A 23,628-nucleotide genomic window follows, 5' to 3' on the forward strand; every position below is an offset into this window, starting at 1 on the left:
ATGCTTCACTTCTTAGAGACTGCATACCCTGCAAATAATATTTAGAATTCATAAGTAAATACATTTTTTCACTCTTTTAAACACGTTAATTCTTTGGCCATTCTTGTTTGTGTCCTTAAAACTTGTTTACCATCCAAGTCTTTACTGGCTTGTTGTTTTCTTTCTTTCTTTTTTTTTTCACGCAGCCCCAAACTGATTTGTTCCTACTCAAGATGTAAAGCTTTAAAAGTGGGTCACAAATATACACTGTCATTTTAAAAAAAGGCCAGATATTTCCTAAAACAGCTGGGCACTGTAGTTCTCGGAAGTCAGGAGTAATAATATTCAACTAGGATTAATACATATTTGGCGCTCTAGTGAGTAATTATGGCAGCAGTTTGGTGTCTGTGGGATTGACTCTAAATAAACAACAGAGTCCATGCTCATCAAAATAAAGGACAGGACTACAGCACAGAGAAATAATCTAGAGTATATCATTCATTGCTGGTTTTGGTCTTCCCTTGTAATTTGTTGACAGTGATAAAAATCAGCATCAATAATTTTTGTTGCTGTGACATTTGTTGTTGCAGAACAGGCATGTCTTGTGCAATTTGAGAACTGAAGGAAATGACAAAATATCTGCTTCCTACATTCATCAAATTCAGCATCTCTGAGACTGATTTCCATAGCGATATTCCAAAATGTCAGCCCATTGCTCATTCATAACCCCCACCAGTGCAGTGTCGTCGGCTTAATATTCACACACTTTTCAATGTACTTCTTTGCCTCACCTGAAAACATTTATAATTCAGTTTTAAAGGAATTTGTGTCTAGTGCCCACATTCACTCGCAGCTAACCTCATTTGCATGACAGCTGATAGTAAATCACTAACTAAAGCAGAAGCTGTTGCACAGGTTAATTTTGTTTTGGTGTGCTGCTGATTTGCATGTGTCAAAGTTAACATGGGTGATAAAGAATGAACACACCAGCAGTTATTTCTATTATCAAAACTCTTTCACAAAGGGCTAAGAAGTTCAACTGAAGTTGGGTCACTGGCCCCTGACTGAGACGTGTGTGTGTGTGTGTGTGTGTGTGTGTGTGTGTGTGTGTGAATATGAATATCTAATTATGCACACAGTTTGAAAATGCATCTTGCTTGTTATTCACATTATCATTCAAGATCTGGCTCGACACAGGGTCTTAGGTTGACAAGGGTGAGAACCTTTACAAGGTTGAGCATGGCAGCGATGCTATTTTAAGGCATTGCATCAGAAAAGGGAGAGACGGTGTGTTTGTGCGCATATGTGTGTGTCACAAGTTTATTAACAAGGGCAAGGAAAGACAAAGAGAGCTGCTTACTTTTTTCCCTGGAGGCACGAGGTTCTGGTTGGTTTTGAGGATGTGTGTCAGAGCCTTCTTGATGTTTTTCTCCTTCATGCTGGACAGCACGGCAGGAGGTAGGAATAGTGGCAGACCCCACTCCTTTCTGTTGAGAGGAGATTGATTTACGTATATAAAGTCACTGTTGGAAAAAAGTATTTCCATCTGGAGCTGGAATAAACACTTTAGTAGCATATTTTAGTTCCATAATTCCTGTATCATATTCAAACTCCACATGCCATAAATTCTTACTTGTATGTGCAACTTTTAAATAAATCTGTTGATATGAGTGATTCTTACATGATGCTGAATGTTTGTTGATATTTTTTATTTGATTTGATTGTTTAAAGGTGCTACATGTAGGTTTTTGCAGGTGCTATATAGCCAATGTTAGCATTACTAGCTGTTTATTTCAGCAGTTGTTGTGTTTACTAGACAAGAGGTTAGAATACGCCCTCTGGGCGGCGCTACTTCTTCATCCTCTCATGTTGGACAGAGGACAGACTGGATGCTACAGTGACTCACTATCACAAAATGGTATCACGAGATGGGAGGGGCCAGGGCTAGCTGGTTCACATTCTAAATTCCTTAGGAAAAATGTGAAGTAAAGGAATGAAATCTGAAGCTGAACTGCTAATGCTAGCTATGTAGCAAATGCAAAAACTTACATATACCACCTTTAACCAGAAAACTTTGGTTTGCCAAATATGTCTCCAGACAAGAAGGGAGACTATGACAATGAATCAATGTATCCCTGACAAAGTTGTGTAAAGCCATCAGGAAAACTTTTAGGAAAAAAAAGTCAGTCTGTCATTTATTATTGAAGGAGCAGCTCCAGTCTGTACAGCAGTTCAACTTTACAGATCATGTTAGCAGTGTCAAAATCACACACATTCCCAACCACTACGTCCAAACACAAAACTTACTGGATGTATTTAAGAGAGACCTTCTGGCTCTGTCTGGTTGTCATGGTGAGGATGTACATCTGCAGTGCAGCCAATCGCAGCGCGGCATCGTACTTAAGCTCCGGGCCGAACCGTTCCAAGACCACGTCGTTGCAACTCTACAGCAAAGCAGGATGCAAAGTTACATAAGGATCCTAAAGTCAAGTTTTTGGGCTTGTAAAGTGCATTTCATATCCCCACAGAGCAATTTGAGCGGCACTGCATCCCCGCTGAGTTGAAATAAGTTGTTCTCAACCTTTGTGGCTTGAGATTCCTTCAAAGGGATACAATTTCCAGTCCCTGATGAAGGACGGAAGCACAAAATGGTGAACTCTGACAAGAAAAGATGATTAGCTTTCCTTCTCTCAGGCTATTTCACTTGACTAATTATCAAAGAATCCTATGGGGAAGCAATTTATTATATACAGAGACAGGAGTGGGTTTATTTGAGGACTTTATTTGCAAATGAGGATTTGGTCTTGAAAGGATTAATTCTATATAAACCAAACCATCTGGTAGACTGTACCCTTCTCAAAGTTGACAAACAATTTGACACTCGATTTCATTATTCACCTAGTTTAGTTTAGTGAGTTTCAAGACTGGTGGTTTTGCTCACCTGCACATAGAGGTATTCAAACGCCACAGCGTCTCTCCGGAGCAGCTCCACGGGGTCCCTGGGCACAAAGCTGATTCTAAAGAAACACTTCATCTTGTCAGAGCCAGGCCTCTGGGTCACCTGGGAGAACAGAGGCAAAAGACAGCAAGGGAGTGAAAAAAGAGAGGAGGGACAGAAGACAAAAGATACGTATAAACACATGCATAGGGTAGACAGCAGAAAAAACATGCCTTGTGTAAAATGATAATATATTAACTACTAAGTAGCTGGCTATTAGTAGGAGTGGCCATAGTGGTACTGCTAGTGGTGGCAGTGATAGGATTAATGTAATAGCTGTAAGATTAACACTGGCACAGTGGAAGAAGTAGTAGTATTAGCAGTAGTAGTGTGAGTAAAGCATCAATAATGAGATTACTAGAATTGTAGTAGTGAGTGATAGTCTTGTTAATGTACAAGTAAGACAAGTTAAACTAGTAGTAGAATAATAATGTAATGTGATAGTAGTGATGATTATAACAGAGAGCCTGTGTCACATACAGGGTACATAGACGATGGGGGTATTTATTGGGCTGAGAGCCATGGAGTAGGATTATGGGAAATGTAGGATTCAGTGACTTTGGAGCTTGACCCACAGGGACTAAAGGTCAGGATATTTAGGCCTGTTGCATGAAAAAATCTTCATTAGTAAATCCCACCAACCATGCAATACTTACTTGTTGGAGTACTTATTACACAGTAGAATATCTTATAAGATTATCATTCTTAGCAGCATTTTAATGTGGTAGCTGGTGGAGAGGGAGCTAACAGTAGGTTAATCCACAGGTGTCCAGTCTTTCTGGCTTATGTCCTCAAACAGATCAACCATCTCTGATTGAGCCCTCGTCACAAGTGTTTAGTTGTAACATTTTTAGATGCTTGAAATGTATAAGCTACCATGTATTTCACAAAAAGTAATTATTAAAGAAAAATCCAAAAAATAAACAGTGTGTGGGAGAAATATGTTTTTGCGTCTCTCTTCATCTCGTGACTTATCTTGTGGCTCCTCAGAATTGTTCTGCGACTCCTTCAGGGCGGTGGTCGCACTGGTTTAATGTGGCTTTATGTCATCATCAGGATCATATAATATGAAATGTGAAGAGTTTTATGTTTCTCCCCCATGCACCTGTCAACAAGACTGACAGGGGTCAGGGGTATTACAGTATAGTTTATGTTTTATCAAGAATGGCTCTTAAACATTCATGTGTCATTGTGTGTGCCACGTGCAGATGCTTCACATCTGAACTGTGTGGTATGAATATTAAAACTGTCCTCCTGTGATCCCGCAACCTCATTAGAATGTAGTGGGCACTGTGGATGAATGTGCGTGTGTGTGCGTGTGGTGTTTGTGCATTTGTGGGTGTGTGTAGTGTGTGTGTGTGAGTGTGGGAGGGTTAGGTGTAATGTGAGCTGTCGCCCCTGCTGTGCCAGTGCTGATAAATGACACTGGGGTCCAAATGCTGCTTGAATACTGAGCAGGAATGTGTGTGCGTGTGCAAGGTGGTATGTGTGTGTGTGTGTGCGTGTGCGCAAGGTGGTATGTGTGTGTGTGTGTGTGTCAGAAAGAAAAGGAGACAAAGAAAGTGGATAAATAGGAAACACACTCATACCTGAGTAAGCATCTCCTGTTCATGCAGGAGAAGCAGTTTGCTTCCAGAGCCTTCCAACCTCTGCTCCAACATGAGGGAGAAGTGCTCGATGCATTTGATTGACAGCTTCTCTTGCAGGGTCAGGATCACATCCTAAAGTTTAAAGGAAAAAAAAAGTTCTACCGTTGCTATTGCTTGACTATTATAGAAAAAAACACAGGAAGTAATGCTTATTTTTTCCCAGGTTTAAAACTGTTATACCTCCTCATATTGTCACTGAGATATTGACATATAGAGCCATATATCATTTCCTCCTCCTTTAAAATTTATATAACAAATTATACGAGCCTTAAAATCTTGTTCTGAGTCAACAAAGGTCTCTACATAAGTCTGACCAGAAAATGCTCAAGTTTTAACATAACCCTCAGATGCACAGGTGAATAAAAAATAACCTGGCTGGTCTGATTTTTGTGACAAAAATTTCCAAGTACTCCTCAAAAACATTAATTTCCTATCAAAACTATAGGGATATTTCCCCCTTATTAGTCACTTCTATCAGGTACACACAGTATTTATTTAACTGTAGCAGCAGTTGCTCACTGTTTTACATACAAATTTACATTCAGTACACGTACTGCAAGCATTATGTATGTTTTCTCACCACAGAAAAATCACGAAATTGATAGCTGCAGTAAACAATATTCACATTTTGATCACAATTACGTGCTATTATAATCAAATTACACTTCTTTACACACAGTTTCCTTCTGCATCAGTGCCAACAATGACATGCATCTGAGGGTTAAGAAAGATTAGGAGGACAGAATCAATTTTAGCAATATCATTGATATTATTTATTAAATTATTAATATTAGACTTAGTGGCTTATTAAGGTAATACGGTTTGCAGGAAAGGGAAAGGAAGTGACTATGCTCTCTTGCTTTCTAACCTACATGTTGGGTGCCATATTCAATCACAACTAAATAAGAATCAACAAGTCAAAAAATGAGAATATGCTCTTTACCACCCTGCCTGAATAAATAAGGTGCTCAAACAAATGGAACTCCAAAAGTGATTGAATTTCATGGTCTGTGTGAATGTATCAAGACACACTAATTTGCACTCAAAATGAATTTCTCCCTTTGTAATTATAGATGCTGCAGAGACTGCTAATTTTGTTTGAGTGTGCCTTAAGGGCTGGAACACACACGCACGCATGCACACATACCTTGATGGAGGTACTGCTGTCGAAGCGAAAAGACTTTGTCTGCCCATTCTCCAGGTAGACCTTCAGGACATTTGGCATGAACAGAAGTGAATTGTCCTTCACTGGGTTCTGCAAAAGAGGAAAATTATCAGTCTTTTCATTCTGCGTGTCTGTGGGCACTTAAACAGAAAACAGGTGAGGTTTAATGCATGAAACAAATTCATAAAAGTGTCATGTCACACATGGAATACATTTGTGTGATTGTCTTATCTATCTGGCACAATGAAGTGTCTGTCATATGTGGAAAGTGGCAACCATCTGGCACTGCCTATATAGGTCAAACATAAGCATGTGTGTATTTGTGTATTTTTGTGTGTGTGTGTGTGTGTGTGCAGTAGAACTGACTGGAACCTGGCCGTTTATAATGACCTCCTCTGCAAAGCGCACTTTGACCGGATTGGACTTGAGCATGGCTTTTTTGGCTGCACTGATGAACGCTGATTTAGGGGACTAAGAGGCAAGCGTCCAAAAAGAGGGACGGAAAGAGAGAAAGAGGGAAGGAGATAGAGGAGGGGAAGAGGGAGAAAAAAGACAAACAGATGCAAGGAGAGAGTTAAAGAGAAGCATAAACACATGCACAAATGAGGATAAAAAATGGTTTCCAGCACATTAATTCTACGTTATATTACAAAATCAATAAAACAACAACACAGTCATCTTGAATTCCCAGAGATTGGGAAAAAGCAAACAGGGTGTGACCAATATAATTTTTTTTAGAAATATCGGAAACACATTCCTGGTGCAACACAACACAAACTTAAGAAGAGCATGATGCAGGATGAATACATTTAACTGGAGGAATACAGATCATCAAAAGATCCAAACCAAAAAATATATTAGTTCATATCTCACTATTTTCTGATTTTGATATCCTCTCCGTCACAGTAAATATTGAGCACATCTGTAAAATTTTAGATACAAATCTTGAAAAAGAGGTCAAGCAATGATGATGATGAATTAATATTCTAAAATAGCTGGACAATGTATTTTTTTTTTAGCAAATGCTGTTCAAACAGCATAAATAGTAAAATTGTTGGGGACTATTTTCAGCGGTGGATTAATACACAAAGTATTTACAGCAACAGAATAGTGCATGCTGGATTGAGACACAATAAACTATGCTGCCTATGACAACAAAAGCTGACAAAACACTGTCACTTTAGTGTCCATTTTGTTTTCATTCTGGAGCTTTTGATCATATCATGTGATCTTGACCTTCTAAACAGAACCTTTCAGGAACAAATTACTGCTTTGACGAAACAACGGTTGACAAGTGGGCAAGCTCAATCTGCTAAAAAAAACATTGCAAGACCTGGGCCTGAGGGAGGCAAGGCCTGCTTTAAAATGAGAGAAAACAGGACACAAAAGTTGCTATTCTGCACTTCACCAAAATGTTTTCAAGGATAGACAGTGTCCTTTATGGAGTTGAATTTATTTTTCAGAATAAAGGTTGTAAGAATTGAAAAAATGAATGCTAGCAATAACAACATCCTTGGGATGAGACACATGACAGTGCTCATCATCACAACCATGTTCTTTTTTCTGAACATTATATAAAAGTATCAAATGATGTAACAAAATGTGGCAAAGAAAACACTGTATTCAGAGAAACAAATGTATATAGAGTATTCCCTCTCCAAGACTTGAAATTCCATATCAGCACTTTTTTGATAACTACGTGTGATACACACAGCCCTTGTGGTCTGTTAGAAGAATTTAAAAAATAAAAAGGCTATTTGCAAACGTTGATCTACTCACAGGATACGGTTGGACAACAGTCAACAAGATGGATTCTTTGCAGCTCCTGAAACAAGAACACAGCAAATCACTGAGTCAACAAAATCATCAGAAAACGACAATTTCAGTTAACAACAATGGCAGATAAACAACAGGAACTTGATTAGCTGCGGTGAAATGGAATGAGATGCCTCTGGCAATCACCACTTACAGGAAGACGCAGTTAAAGCCAGAAGCACACCCACAGACACACACACAGACACGAGCACATACACATATACACTCATTAGTTTCCCATTTTAAAAAAACATGTGACAGCATTTCTTGCAAACGGAGACATGATTTGAGTCATGGTAAACTGTGTGAATCGAAACAGCAAAATGCTTTTAATTTTCTTCTTATTTATTCATTTATTTATTATGTTTGTGTGATGAGCATGAACTATATTAACTAAGCATTGAGCAGAGAAGTGGAAAGCATTACTAATACTTGGCAAGAAAGTGATTTTAAAAGCAAATTAATGATAATGACTTGTTTAATTTTGACTTTGGCAAAGACATTTTTTAATCTGCCATTTAAAATGTTTCTAACTGGTTTAATTGGAATATAAAGTTAATTTACCTTAATATTAGTTGGACTTTTAAGGCCGTCTATACACATAATGTTTCATTACGTTATAATACTGTACATGATCCTGCATGAAGCAATAGATTTGATGGTTGATGTTGTCGTTTTAAAGGGTCAGTTCACCAAAATGAGTCTCACTTAAGAAGAGTGGTATCTAGCCATGTGCTGAAAATGTAAGATTTCTGTCTCTGAAAGTTTAACAGAATTGGAATAAAACATAACAGCAATGTGTCAGTCCAGAAACAGGATCCTTGTTACGGTGGCCCTTTAAATTTAAGGTATCACTAACCTGCAGTGAAGGGTTTGAACCCGAGTGTTATGTATTTCTTAAAAAAAAATCCACCTAAACTGAACTATCACAGCTATTATTGATTGTGACAGATCACAGTGTCCCAGAGGTTTTGCATCTACCTGACGAGGTCGATGACTCGTTCTCTGGGAGCTGAGCTGACGGGTTCATCGTTTATCATGATGATCTCATCACCTGGCAACAGCTTCCCCTCTGACGGACCACCTACAAACATGCACACACACACAAATACATGCAAACAAGCCATAGTTGATCAAAACGCTGCTCTATCAAAGCAATGAGAAGACTGTGTCTGCCTGTCAACCAAAGACTGTATGAACGCATCAGTGTGTCAAATGTGTGTATGTGCACATGTGTTGCCCTTTATGTGCGTTCCTGCCATATAAAATAGGTGCAGGCATTAACCCACTGCAGTGTCTTCAGTCTCATATATTCCCTTCCTGGGCCAACCACTCTACACAGAATACTCATTAGTTCAATTGTATGCTTGGAATTCAGCACTGATTGATTATTGAGATGCCTAATCACTTTGTATGCGTATGCCCGCAGCCACTGGAGCTGACGGCTGATAAGAGTGTATAAACAGTGGTTTTGGAGTTATTTGGCAATCAGCCAATCAACCAAAAACAAACAATACTTCCAGGAAAAACATTAATTTGTGCTCATTTTCTCTCTCACATGGGTCAATACTACTCACTTGTTCAATCATAGGCTGGTAGGAGCCAACAGTCTGCATGGTTGCCTTCTAAACAATCATTATAGCAACTGTTTGCGCTGATTAGCACACACTAAATGGTAAGTGGGATGGCTACCATGCTAAGCTTATTGGAAATGCGTGATTAGTGTGCTGCTTTATTGAAAGCCACAGCCGTTTTGAGAGCCATTTTTTCTGTCAAGTATATGATTTAAAGATACATTTACAGACAGCAGAGAGACACCCACCTGGCGTGACAGAGCGGACCACCACTGGTTTCTCGCTGCCTGCCACAAAACCGAAGCCCAGGACCGGGTCCCGTCTCATCTCCACCAGGCGTGGGGCTGGGGGGACCCCGTCCAGGTGGACCTCCTCCAGGGAGCTACTCTGGGACACTTGGCTGAAAAACACAAGAGAGGAGGAACACAGTGAGTAACGACCAAAATATCTCCTCAATCAAAGAAATAAAGGGAACAAGGACTTCATACAGATGACTTTGATTCACTCAGCACAGTTCAGACAATTTGCTGCCTGCTTAGCCACAGTGACGTATAATGACTCAGCAAATAGTGACATATAGCTGGTAAAAGACAAGACTGTTATAGAGATCAAGTCTGTCCTGCTGGTTAAAAGAGCCTCTCTTAAAGAATATGATAAAATGCACATTAAAATTCAATCAATGACTGTATTCCTACAGTAGAAATAGTTTTAACCTCGATAGATATCATTAAACTTGGAACAAATGGTTTGAGCTACACGATCAGCTGTTCATAAATCAGAGTCTTGGCTCAGGTTTGGCCATTAGCACAACATTTTATGCTTAAGAGCCACTTATAAAAGAGAGCACAGGTCCTGCATTTATAAAATGCCTGGAATTTTCAATCTGGAACCAATTTGCCTCTTACATCCATATAAAAGTCTGTGGACTACTCCAAATAAAAGTGTACTGATCGTTTAATCAAGTCACAATTATTCATTTTTAAAGTGTAAAAGCATTGTACATATACCTCTATAAAGGTCCTGTCCTATCTTTTTCTGCTGCCCTTGATTACTAGCTCCATAATTATCAAAGTACATGTACCACTTGTTATTAATTCTTCATGTAAATAAAGTTTCAAACCTTTCTCGAAGGCTTCAAAAATGAGTGAAAGCATGAAGTATTTTCCATATAGCTTTGCAATCAACTTCAAACAGTTGAGGTTTGATGTACCTCACAGGATCAGCAAAGGTACTTGTGTGTTTTTAATGACATTTCAAGGGTATACTGGAAGTCTTTTATAGCTAACTTTTAAGTTTAATGCCTTGCTCTGGGCGGTTTCTTTAGTTTTATCAACAGTCATTTTTATCTGTGTGGATGTGATCCACAAGCCCCTGAGGATGTTGCTTTTTCAGTTTTATGCTTAGGTGGATAAAGTCATATCAATAGTGATGCATAGCCAGAGAAGGAAAGCAAGAAATTTCCAGTTGAGCAAATGTGACTGCATTGCATTTTGGTCTTTTGAAGTCACTATTTTTTATTTGATTTTTTCTTCCCGCAGTATCTCATGTAGCTCTCACCTCAGTATGCTCTTTCTGACGGGCTGACGATAAAAGATGGTGGCGTTTTTATGAGAATTGTTGGTGGTTATATGTGGCAACCAACATTTAATGCAGCTTTGATGTAGGTTAATATTAGTGAAGTTTCAGATGGCCCTTTTTACTAGCTTTATTGTGAGTCGCTCAAGATGAGAGCACCACTGAAATGTAAATGTACTATATTAAATTAAACCCTCCTGCTTGCTGAACTTCAGACGTCTGTCTCAGCCGGGACACTGAGAATGCAGAGTGCCTGTTAATTAAGAAGTGATACACACTTTCAGTGCAGTTAACTCATTCTCTCTCTGTCTCTATTTCTCCCTCCTTCCCTTCCTCTTTCACAGCTTAAAAAGCTCCCTTGGCAGCCGTTGGTCCCTCTCGGCACATAAAGTCCTGCACAGGGTGTCTATTGTTACCTGGCCAACATCCACTCCATCTTTGTCTGCCTCTACTGTCCACAAAGCAGAGCATATGAATTTCCTGCCTCATCCGTCCCAATCTTTACAGCTTAACCGATGGATATCTAGCGAGTTACTACAAAATATAAACCTGCAACCTTGCCTAAATCTGGTCTGATGATGAACCGTGTTTCAACCATACGGAATTCAACTTTATCTCCAACCAATCCGGCTCAGTCTCAATCTCTGCCCCATCTCCCACCCTTCTTTCCCTCTTGCACTTTCTCATTCTCTCTCTCTCTCTCTCTCTCTCTCTCTCTCTCTCTCTCCCTCTCATTATCTCATCGCGCTGTATTGTACATACGGCGCAGAAATCTCAAACTAAATCTGTTTGTAATGAAGTATGTTCCAATCTGCGACGCCGGCTCATCTTCCCCCCGTCGGGGTCGGTGGGGTTTAATCCCGCAGGAGGGCAGTGCGAGGATGTCAGAGGGTCAGGGGAAAGCTGAAAACAAAAGGTCAAATTCTTGTGTTGCTCTCGATTGTGGAAGAATGAATAGGATGGAGCAAGCACAACCTTTAATTCACGCTTAAGTCCCAGGCTCAGGTCTCATACCACAAGTAATTGTTGTGGTTTCTATCCTTTATTCACAACCTATGTTGTCATTTTAGATGTCTACACTTAACTATATATTTCAGCAGCCTGGTACTCTAAGTAAAAATTACATTTCATATCCTGAAAAACGTAATTGTAAAACAAATCCACAATGCAAAATAACTGCATATTAACACAGTCCTTGGGAGAAATGGTTGGTTCACACCAAGGTCAAGTTTAGGTTCATGTACCTATATTCTACAGTCCTTCATCGTGAGTAAAGGACATATATAACTACCATGCAGTCAAAAAAGATGTAACAGGGTGAACAGAACAAAGAGTAGCATGCTAGAGTTACATAACAAGCTTAGCAAACCTACCTAACCTAGCCTCTTTGATATCTCCATCCAGCGTGGAGAATGATGAGGATGGATCCATGGCAAGGTGACTTCTACAGGAATTTAACTTTGCTTAGTTAGGCCTGAACATCACCACTGACGACACTGTGGAGATGTCAGCTACAGCACTGGGAGTATTTGCCCCTTCCTCAATAATGAGACAGTCAAAGGGCTGAAGGTGCTTCGCCCTCTACCACATGGACTCCCGGTGTGTCGGACCAGTGCCGGCCACCAGACCTCTGCAGCTGGCCACAGCGCTCCTCTGCCTTTTAATGACTGGCTGCTCCGTCAGCCCGAGGACCCTGTGGTCGCTCATCTTTGTGGGTAGAGGAAAAACCACCTTACTAACATCGTAGAAAAACCCAAACAAGACTGAACAAAAACCTCTAGGCGCTTGTATCATAGCACTGAATTGTTTCTCAGCTGAAATTCTTAATAAATGTTCAATATCTTGATATATATCAGTATTACCAGACATGTTGTTACATAGTGCTCCAGCAGAGCGTAGCACGCAGAGACCTTCTAGATCATGTTAGGTAAGGTTAGGGGAGTTATCTGTCCAATGTAGTTAAATAAATCATTGGCTTTACTCACTCTCTTTCCCTCTCTCTTTTTTCTTTCTTACCCTGTCTCACAGAAATCCAATTGTGACACTCAATCACCACCTCTAAAGCCATCAGCTTTTCTCTGGGAACAAAGCCACATAGCCAGAACTGTCATCCTCGTCATATTTGCCTCCCCCGTCGTGAGGAGAGAGGAGGGGGAGAGTTTAATAGGGGGAGTGATGAAGAGGAGGAAAAGAAAAGGGCAGGAAAGGCAAGAGATAAAGGTTAAAGAAAAGGAAAGGAGAGGGAAGGAAAGCCTTTGGGAACCCCATTATAAACCTATGAGGTACACTGTATTGCTGATAAACAAAAAGCTGGGTTATAACATGCTGCATTTGTCAAGTGAAGTGAAGCCAAAAAAACCCAAAAACAACTGTTTGGTAAGCAGGGAGATGGACGGGAAAGGAATTGATGTCAAGGAGGTGAAGCGGAGAGAGGGCAGCTGGAGAGCAGAGGACAGAGGGGAAGGAAAGGTCAAAGGGAAAATACAGAAAATAGAGGGAGGCCATTGAGGGGTGAAGAGAGGAGAATGGAGACAAAAATTGAAAACAAAAGTGGCAAATGTGCTGAGAGAGAATAGATAACAAGGAATGAAGAGGGCAAAAAAAGTTAGGAGAAAACGGGACACTGAGCAGTAGAAGTGCAACAATTACCATTATAAAAGGCAATAATTAAATTACAAAAACCACCTTTATTCACACTGACAGAGATGTGCACAGAGAGCCTGTTCAACAGTGTTTACATGTAGCTGGATACACTGTGTGACGTTTTCTCTGCCAAGCCCCCAACGCCAGCCCGACTTGAGGATTTGCATGTTTACCTGGCAGAAGGTCCCTCCCTGCATGACAAATTTACACAGACAGCGTGTATTCCATTCGGGCCTGTGTTTAATCTAAATCTATACGCACTGTTTCCAGTTTCTGGATAGAAGCCAAACTGCCTTTCATCTGTGCACTTACAATTAAGCTAAATGTAACCATCTGATCTAATCTAAAATTCAGATGAGTTCTATTATGCTATCCATACTGCCAGCCAGATCCAGTCAGAGCTTCTATCTATTTCTATCAGTTTTATTCCCATTTCACAACATTCTGGGATAGGTGATTTGATGAACACCTGGGTGTGGGACAAGGCAGTTGGCTGTGTCATGATAACCTAGGCTTGGAAACCTGGAGCCATTAGAGATGTGCCCTATGAGGACCATTCACTATGACTCATAACCATACTAAACAGGCATAAATCCACAATGTAGCCAGATGTGACTGTGGAAACTCTAGGTATTTGATTGTGTGTTCACAGATGGCTTCCACACATTAAAGAGCGCTCATGTTTGTATTTGTGATCACACGTACTTGGTGAGGCAGTCCCGTCCCTCCCTGGTGCTGTTCATGCTGTCCCAGCTGTAAGGAGGCCCCTGCAGTCCGCCCCACGAGCCGGGGCCAGGGGGTGGCCAGCCCGACGTTTTGTTCTTATGGCTGAAACAAAAAAGGGCAGGAAAATCAGCTTGACCATCGCCTTTATAGAAATAGGAGTATAGTGCCGTGAGAGAAATGTAAAGTCAAATCTTTTATTCTGAAAACAAGACTGTTTCCACTTGATCAAAGATTCCTTGCAAGGGTTTTGAACAGAGGAGATGATCTACAGAGAACATAACTCATACATAAACATCACACTAACTGCATCTACATATTTCAAGAGTGAAATAATTTAAGAAAGGAATCAAAGGTGAATTTATAAATCTTTCATCCCCCCTCTCTGGGTAAAGATACCCAGAGACACTCTTTTTCTCACTCCAATTAGTGTGACTTCTTGTGTCTCGGTGTATGGCTCGCAGTGTGAGATGGCACTGCTTAGTGCAATCGACCGCGGTCCAATAACAGCTCATCGTCTCAGTGGATAGGCAATCAATGGCTGCATGTTCGGGCCAGCGCTGTGGTGGTCGCTCTGCAAAATAGTACGTGCGCTGTGAGGAAAAGCACTGTTGTGACAGCTGATTCGCTTATCGCAAGATTACGCTAACAATGTCACTGAGGATTTCAGGGGAGTGGGACTGGGGGAAAGGCAGAGGGAGGGAGGAGGGCAGGGGGTGGGAGAGGAGAGTAGCCCCCCGATGTGGCACCTCAGCATGAATTATGGAAAAATGTTCATCCAATAATGGTTGAGCAGATCACCCTTGTGAATCAACTTGGCTCCACATGCTACAGTGACTAATCATGCACAGATCATAAAGCACCACAACTCTCCATAGAAATAGTCACAAATTCAACAAAAGATCATCAAGCCAGAGAAATGCCACTGAATTCAAGCATCTATGCACTTCATTCTCATTGATTTATCCATGAGAGTACTTCCTCTATCATGGCCATAAATCACGAAGACATGTTTATTGTCCTGACCTCAAATCTATGATGGCAAGCTGATGCATTGCTACAGTAATAATAATGAAATGATTAATGGCTTTTCAGCACCAAAATTCTGTTACACAGCATATTCTCTTAGTGTGCGGTGTCGCGTGCTGGGATGTCACAAGTTATTGTTGCAGCTCTTTGACCTTTGCCACTGAGAAGGGCCCAAATGAGCTGTCATCAATCATACTACAAAATCTTAAAATAGGTGAAAATTCATACTATATGAGGACGTCATCGCCGTACGAATCCAGCCGATCGATTCCCATATTGTGTTGTTGATGGGTTGAATACATCAGTCAGTCATGTCATAGCTCACAGGGTGTGAAAATGAAAATTGTCCTTAGATTAAAAGCTCCACCGGAGTACAGTGAGGCCGCTGGTGAACGTGTCAGACACTTTCAGTCATCTTGCAGATCAGCTGTCATGTAGAGGAAGAAAAAAGACAACAAAAAAGTTTCCTGATGATACTTCATGTGTCTAAAGAAGTATACATAGCTTCAATGCTTCAATTAGCACCAACTGCAAGGAAAACTAAATAAAAACAGCTGATATTCTAGTCATCCTTAGAAGCAATGCATCCATCTCAACACTCTTGGGCTTTAAAGTTTCACTCCTCTTGATTCTGCTGCCATCCATGTATTTCACCCAGATGCTTCAGCTTCTGCTGATCTTCAGTCATCTGAAAGAAAAACACATCCCCCGCCACTTCAGAATCCAAATCAGAGGCTCTTGTGCTCAAAATATACAGAGGCCGTGGCGTTAGCGGCTGTGCGGATCTCCAGTGCGTAGCCAGACATTCATCTGTGTTTGTCATTGTGCTGCTGCTGAGAGCAGCTTTGGTCCGAACTGAACTAAACTGCAGCGGCCTCGCCTCCTTTATCCCATAATCCCTCTCATCACAGAGAAAACAAATCCACGCTGCGTGCATGTATGTGTGAGTATGAGTATTTGTGTGTGTGTATGAGAGAGAGAGGGAGAAAATGAGAGGGAGAGACGTGTGTGCAACCGTGCATGTATATGGTTGAGTGTGTGTGTGTGGAGTAAGAGGATTTTCAGAGAGCAATGTGTATGGAAACAGCGCTCCATCTCAGAACTAGAGTCTCACAGCACTAAGCAGGAAGAGGAAACTGCCTCTTAAAGTTCACCTGGATAGCATTAATATTTCACTCTTCACTTTTGATCTTCCTCCAGAAAGAAGTTGTTTCTTTTACTTAAATGCTAACATTAGGATGTCTGTGGCAAACACTACACCACTGTAGATATTTCACTGGTGAAGGGCAAAATTTGGCCAGTTGGTAACACAACTTATTAGGATTCATCCTCTGGGTACTATGAATGCCTTATCAAACTTCAAGGCAATCAACCGACATTTACCATTTGAGAAAAACTGACTGACCAACTGATGTTGCTATTATGACTTTAAATACACTTTAAGACACACTTATAATGAAATAAAGTAATTCAAGAACAGATCTTTTCTCTAGTGTGATGGTCTTTTGCTTCAAAGCAGCTCTTTATCAGCATCACCTCCTTTGCTGCTTTTGATGCATAGCATACAAATCAACTGGGGACTTACATGTAGATTCAAGCTCAGGTATCCTCTGCACTGAATGAGAGTGCAAAATCAGATAATTATGTTTACCATTCATAACAGTGACAGTCACACTAATTTTACAGCTGCATGTTAAAAGGGAAACCCTGCAAGTAGCAAGGAAATCTCCGTCTTCTACCATTTAGATGTGCTGGTTTCTTGTGTCTTTTTTTATTTTCTCCTTCAGTATATTTCTAAAATGTGAATGCTAAAGGTTACTGACTAAAAGAAATGCTGTGCAGAAACTTGCAAACATTGACAGATCACAACACAAAGTGCTGTCGCTAGAAATGTAACCCCTGACTTCACATTATGAAAGTTGTCTCCTCTGGTGAACTATGCAGCAGAGTTTTTGTCCAACTGATGTAGCACAAACTTGCTGTGTTGACACAAGGCCTTTTCCCCTGTTTCCCCCTGTTTGAAGCATTTCCCTTCAACATACCAGGAATCCAAATATATGCATTCAAAAGAAGCAGCAGGGTGCTTTGTTCTTAGGGTTGCCTTTGCTGAAAAGGCCAGTGTATTGACTTCAAAAAGTCCTTGTTCAAACTGATCAATTCATGTTCCTCTCAGAAACTTTACCCCAAGGGATCAATTTCTTGCTGTCATTCACACGACTGCTCGAAAGCTAAATTTCATAAAATGAACTCAATCAATTTCTTATTCCTTTTCTTCTACAAAAATGTACTTTTTTTGGTGAAAATGTGGAACTCCATTTAATGAAAACTATCGTTTAAGGAAAAAAAAAAGCTTTTGATTTGCCAAATGCCAAAACGCTGATGTTTAGAGTGTTGATATGCTAACAGTTGCTAATTAGCAATAAACAGTACAGCTGAGGTTGATGAGAATGTCATTAGTTTTGCAGGTATTTGGTCAAAAACCAAAATTACTGAAGAACTTAAATTTTAACCCAATGATGGTGCTAAATGAAAAGAGAGAGTATCAACAAACTCATTACAATTCATCCTGAGTAGCTGTATCAGATTTCATGGCAAATTCATCCAATTTATGCTGAGACGTTTCTCTCTCAGCCAAAAATATTGACCCGCTGGTGGCACTAGAGTAAAAGTCTTTAGATAACTAAAGTCTTTAGGATTCATCCCCTAGGGACCATCTGTACCAAATCTTACAGCAATCCATCCAATACTGTGGAGATGGTGGCTGACAGATCTGCTGCTGCTGTGACTAAAAAAAGACAGGAGTTAAAGGTGCAGTTGGCAATAAATTAGTGCTGAGAAACTACACAGAAAAAACTATTTCTAAGGGATTTTTGCCATTAGTATTCTGTAATTTAGCTTTAAGCAATCCGCAGGGCAGTATATTTTGTTTTATTTCAGTATTTTTGACTAAATTAGAATCCTGATGCTTGCTTTCCCTATAAAAAAACCTCTCTAGCCAGATTGATTTGTCATAGCTGGTCCTTCACAGACTGCCATTACAGATATTGATCCTCTCTGTCTTTTCATTATGCTGTTTAAAACACTAAGAAAAAAGATCAGATCTCAGTGATGTATTGCACAACAAGGCATAACCTCTTGCATTCAGTCAGTGTGCGTGAGAACAGTTTCAGCCAGTAAAACATCACTGCACCAGAATATATTTCACCACATGATGAATAAATGTCCACCCTTATTTAGTAACAGGATGGTGGTTACTGGAGCTAGTCAGGTTGTTTTTTTGCTGCATCATATGTCAAACCTCCCTATCACAGAAAGCAGTCAAGCCAGCTGGCACAGACTTCCCTGCTCAGCTACCACATGCTCCACTCAGCAGGAACGCACAGCCCCAAGCACTGAGCTATGGGTGCATCTTAACAAATGTTTCATTTCTCATATACTGCAGCTTTGATTTGGATTGTTATAGTAAAGTAATCCATCACAGGGGTCAGCGGGGGTAATATGTATGGTACCATGAGCCTAACATGTGAGTCCATCAGAGTAGATTATAATCTCCATTTTTCTGACATTTATTACATTTCAGGAGTAAATATGATTGTTGTGGCTTTCATAAACAACTAAAGAGTATATAGAAATAGCCTTAGGCCTATATGTCCACTGATAACAGAACCCAGGAGGTGTCAGGAGTATTTTTTTTAACTCGTGCACATAAAATAGTAAGTCTTCTCTTTGAGTTTGAAGTTACTGTGATTGCTGTGATTTGTTATGACTACTTAAGTCAGTTTACTATAAATTGCTATAAATCGATTTGCCTACAAATAGTGAATTTATTCCTTTATATTAATTTCGTTAGGGAAAACTGCATTCTTAATATTTGTCATTGTTGCTTTGACACCCTTTTTATACATTTGGGATTCCACATTGGACATTGTTTCAGTGATACTAGCCAGCTTTAGATTAAACAGTTACAGATGCAAGGCCATAGACAATCTGATCTAAATGATCCACTTAAGTTTGTGCATTCTATGGAGTTATGTGACTAATCTCTAGTTTGGACTGTGCCACTGAACATTAACATTAGTCAACCTTTGTCTGAGTGTCTCTAGCAGGGAAACTCAGGAGCAGAGAGGCATCTGAGTCACTAAGACATCTCTGCTTTGACCTTTATTGACACACATTTTCAATTCAGAATTTGAATCAGCTGAATTCTAATTTAAACAAGATGCTGTAGCATTTTCAGGGTCCAGCCTCAGGATTGAGGCCATTTAAAGGACTATCTCTGCCACTGGCCTGGCTACTTATTACTGCAGGGAGAGAAAATTATTTTGTTTGACCTTCCTTTTTTGAATAGACCACACACACACACACACACACACACACACACACACACACACACAACATAGGACATTAAATCTTGTAACCCCCCTCCCCCCCCAAGTACTTTATCCAAACTGACTGAATTTGCACAAAAGGCAAAGAGCTCTCCAAAGATGCTTTAGCCTACATTGTGACAATGCTTACTACAGCCAGTAGCATAAAACCCACCTCCCCTGGCTTTATCCTCCCTGCCAATTCTCACCACTTTACACTCTACAGAACAACTAGGGTAATTTGAGCTCAACCACAATTCCATGGGAGGCTTACTGTATTTTCCTCCTTTTAAAAGCTCATCTGCTGAATGTCCTGCCGGTGGAGATGAGGATGTGCAGGTTAAGTGGCTGCATGGAGGAGTGTGAAAAATACATAGAAAATGTAAATCAGGGTTTGGGTCACTTCCTTCTCATTTCATTCACTTTAACATGTCAGTTGAGTATGCAATAAATAGAAAAGGGTTCATTCTCAGTCTTTCCTCCATAGACTGATATAATGACTTAAGTGCTTCAGGAAAATCAACTTCAATCAAAGGTATTTCAGCTCCAGGGACTTGAGATGAGATGCAAAGAGACAAGTTTGTACTTGCTGTGAAGTCACACTACTGAACATGCAAAGCTCAGAAAATAAATAAAGAAAAGGAAAAAAAAAAAGCTTTCTGTAAAACTTCACAATTAGCCTGAAGTAACTCTTAGTGTGCATGTATCGTCTTCAAACTCAGCAGGAGACTCCATTAAAAACACTCTGGTTTAAAGGGCTCATAGAAAAACACAGGATGAAGGATGTAAGTGACTTAAACCAGGATGTTTTCCTCTAGTTCTGGTTTAAAGATTCAACAGAAATAAAGAAGCGAAACTGCAGCTGACCTAAACTTATACACTAACACATATCCAGACATATAGGTCTATTAAAATGCCAGCTGCAATCTGCGTCAGTCTCTGCAATATAGATTTTGAGGCAGGGCAGATTGTGTGATGATCATAGCATTATGATGTAAATAGGGAGGGAGATGGAGGCAGGGATACATGATGAACTCAGAATACCGTTCTCATGATTTAAAAATCAAGCAAAAAAATGAGTATTGGCCACAAGGCTGGTGCTGTTATTTCTAACTTCATACACAAACAACACCTACAGTAGATATGTACATGCCAATGTTGGGCTGTATGATTGTGTATATACATGTTTAAACTGTCTAACTTAAATCATGGTAGGAGCTGTCAGACCTCAAATGTGTTTGCTTAACAGATTTATGCTAAATTTTTAATTTCAGTATCACATTAGAGCTGTAATGATTATTTGATTAATTGATTACTCAACAAACAACAAAATAATCGTCAGCTATTATGATAATTGAGTTATCATTCCAGCAATGTTTCATTTTCTGGACAGTCTGTTGGACAAAAAGAGCATTTGAAATTTGTCAAGAAATCAGAACAGACTCATTTCACTTACTTCACTATTCTGACAGAAATAAACTTTAAAATTAACTGATTTAATCCAGTAAATAATCTACAGATTAGTCATTAATGAAAATAATCATTAGTTGCAGCCCTAAATCAAATGACTTATTAGATATTTAAAGTATATAATATGGCACTTCCATAGAAACACCTAAAGCTAAATTAAGTGGATTTGTGCTGCTGTCAGTAGAATAGGATTCTCCAACTTGGCATTGATATGTCACAGGAAATTTCCTAATTGGCTTGCTAATGGAGTTCCTTTCCTCTCAGTGTTCCTCATTACGCTCATTAATGTTCCAGCTTAACACAGTCTTAGCTCGTAGCAAGACAACTCCAGCCATTGCCTGACCTTCCTCCTTGTCCAATCCTCATCCTCTCTCTTCCCTCTTCCTATTTCTTGCCCCCCCCCACACTCTCTCTTACTCACTCAGTCTTCCTCACTGACTTTGTGCTGTTCATAAATGAAACATTGGTGCACGTTGTTAAAAGTTGCCGCAGAAGTGCTCTTACTTTATATGGCTTTACGATCTGAAGACAACATGCTTTGGCTCTCAGTGCATTTCACACACCCTGAGCATGCACATGCACACACATAAATACGTGCGCACGCGGTTTCTTTTTACATAACCATTTGAACATTAAGCTTCATTCTGCATGCTCTCTGAACATCCTGAGTGAGGATGTTTGCTAAACAAGCATAATGGAATTAAAGAAATATATAAAGAAAAGAAAAAAAAAGCTTTGCAACATTGCTAATTTGCAGCTTTGGAAAAACAGGTGCAAATTCAGTGAATGCAATTCCTCTCATAAACCCAAGGTTTAATGGATCCATCAATTCAGCCGATCCCTGTCCTCTTTTCCACCCATCCATCTGCGACTGAAAAACTCTACCACTTACTATTTAAAGACCAGATTCATTTTTCCCCTCACAACAACCACAGGCCTACAGGCCCTTTGACAGCCCACTGAACTTTAAGAAAATACAAACAGCTTGTTGCCGATTTTTCTGTTGCTGTTTGTCAAGGATGTAGCCATTCTCTGGCTCTGGCACGCAAACATGATGTCCCCATTCTTAATCACACCTACATAGCTCTATAGCACATGTAACCCACCCACATTATGGGGAGGTCTGGAACCAGGTTATCTGCTGGTGTCTTTAGTACAGTATGCCCACTCAGTGTGCCATTAATCTGACATGGAAAAAGGCATAAAAAATGCTGATGCTCCAATTTTGCTAAAACAATTACACACTAATCATGCTATTTATTTCCTCTCTAACCTATCCTCTCACAACTGGTTCAGCCTACCATGTCTCCAAGCCACCAAGCTGCTAAGTCCATAGCCTATCAGCTCTAACTGCAGAGGAAGTGAGTCACTGCTACCCTGCTCTTTTATGGCTGCAGATGAATGTTGCATTTGTCATGTTGCACCACGCTGCACCGTGTGCTATAAAGTCTTTCCCCTGCAAATTAACTGTCCTCCGAGATCATAATAAAGACCGAACTGTACTTGAGCTGATTAGCGGGATTTGGATCTTTATATCCTCTAGAGATGAAACTCAGCTCCTTACAAACACTCTTTGGTCTTACTGATGTGGAAACATGCCAACAGCGTGCGATGATGGAATCAATTAAAAGCCTCTCCTCACAAAGTCATCAAAGTTGGTGAGCGAGGGAGCTGCTTTTTTGAGGCTTTGGTTTGGCTGATTTCAGGACCATGGACAGCTCCCTTCCTACTGTAAGGCTCTTTTCAGGATGTGAATACAGACGTGCACACACAGCAATATATGAGCACAAAGCCATGTCCGGGCTCCATCAATAAGTACACAGTCAGCTGCATCAATCACAGCTGTCCAGTAAAACCTCCACTCACTGCGACCTCCCTTTGCTGGACACTAGTATCACCTCAAACATACAGCGTGAGAGCAGCCTCCATCTGGAAAAGCCTTTTAAGGTCTCTGTGCACTCATTCTTTATAATTTCTTCCTCTTTACTTTCCTTGTTGCTTTCTCACACACTTAGACACTCACACTGTGAGTGTACCAGACTAGAACTAGGCACACCCTGTCCTTTCCCAATGCGAAGATTTGGACTACACCACAGGCTGCTAGCCAGACTCTGGGCTGTGGCAAAACACACACACACACAAGCACATCTCTGCTCAATGACTGTCCTTAACTGCACTGCAAATGGCATTTAACAGCCTGAGACAAGAGCGTGAGTGTGTCGAAACGTCACATTTCTCTTCAGAATAAAAGCTTTTTTGCGAGAGGAGAGAGCAGCATTTGGTTGGAGGACACCAGCTAACAAGTGCATTTGAGATAAGACATTATCAGATGAAACCTACAGATCCCAGTGGGTACACTATACACCAGAAACCCTTAAGAAATTGTGGGAATACATGTAAAGACATACTTGGCATTAGCCTACCTAAACCAATTAATTAAAGCATGAAAAACATATAGTTTATGGTTAAACATGGGTAAACCTAAGTGTAGGTATTAAATGTTTATTCTAACTAATCACACATGAATGTAAAATGTCTGTTTTGTACATTTTGTGTTGACCTTTGGGAGCTGTGTAAGTCACAGCTTTGATTGACTGAGAGGATTGATGGTGTGATGAAAATGGCAGCGCTGAAACAAAGA

The 23,628-nt window shown here is 40.2% G+C and overlaps 1 protein-coding gene across 1 annotated transcript in view; it reads right to left on the reverse strand.

Moving 5' to 3' along the window:
* LOC108872976 (FERM and PDZ domain-containing protein 4) overlaps positions 1-23,628 on the reverse strand; it is a 43,683-nt gene that overhangs the window by 8,199 nt on the left and 11,856 nt on the right. Inside the window, exons 2-11 of the mRNA XM_018660940.2 lie at positions 14,104-14,226; positions 9,429-9,580; positions 8,588-8,690; positions 7,571-7,616; positions 6,158-6,262; positions 5,774-5,881; positions 4,567-4,698; positions 2,921-3,040; positions 2,287-2,423; positions 1,340-1,466 (exon numbers count right to left, since the gene is read on the reverse strand). Of these exons, the coding sequence (XP_018516456.1) occupies positions 1,340-1,466; positions 2,287-2,423; positions 2,921-3,040; positions 4,567-4,698; positions 5,774-5,881; positions 6,158-6,262; positions 7,571-7,616; positions 8,588-8,690; positions 9,429-9,580; positions 14,104-14,226 (1,153 nt within the window). The remainder of the gene's footprint in view (positions 1-1,339; positions 1,467-2,286; positions 2,424-2,920; positions 3,041-4,566; positions 4,699-5,773; positions 5,882-6,157; positions 6,263-7,570; positions 7,617-8,587; positions 8,691-9,428; positions 9,581-14,103; positions 14,227-23,628) is intronic.

Source organism: Lates calcarifer, linkage group LG7_2, assembly GCF_001640805.2.
Source record: "Lates calcarifer isolate ASB-BC8 linkage group LG7_2, TLL_Latcal_v3, whole genome shotgun sequence".
Lineage (NCBI taxonomy): Eukaryota > Metazoa > Chordata > Actinopteri > Centropomidae > Lates > Lates calcarifer.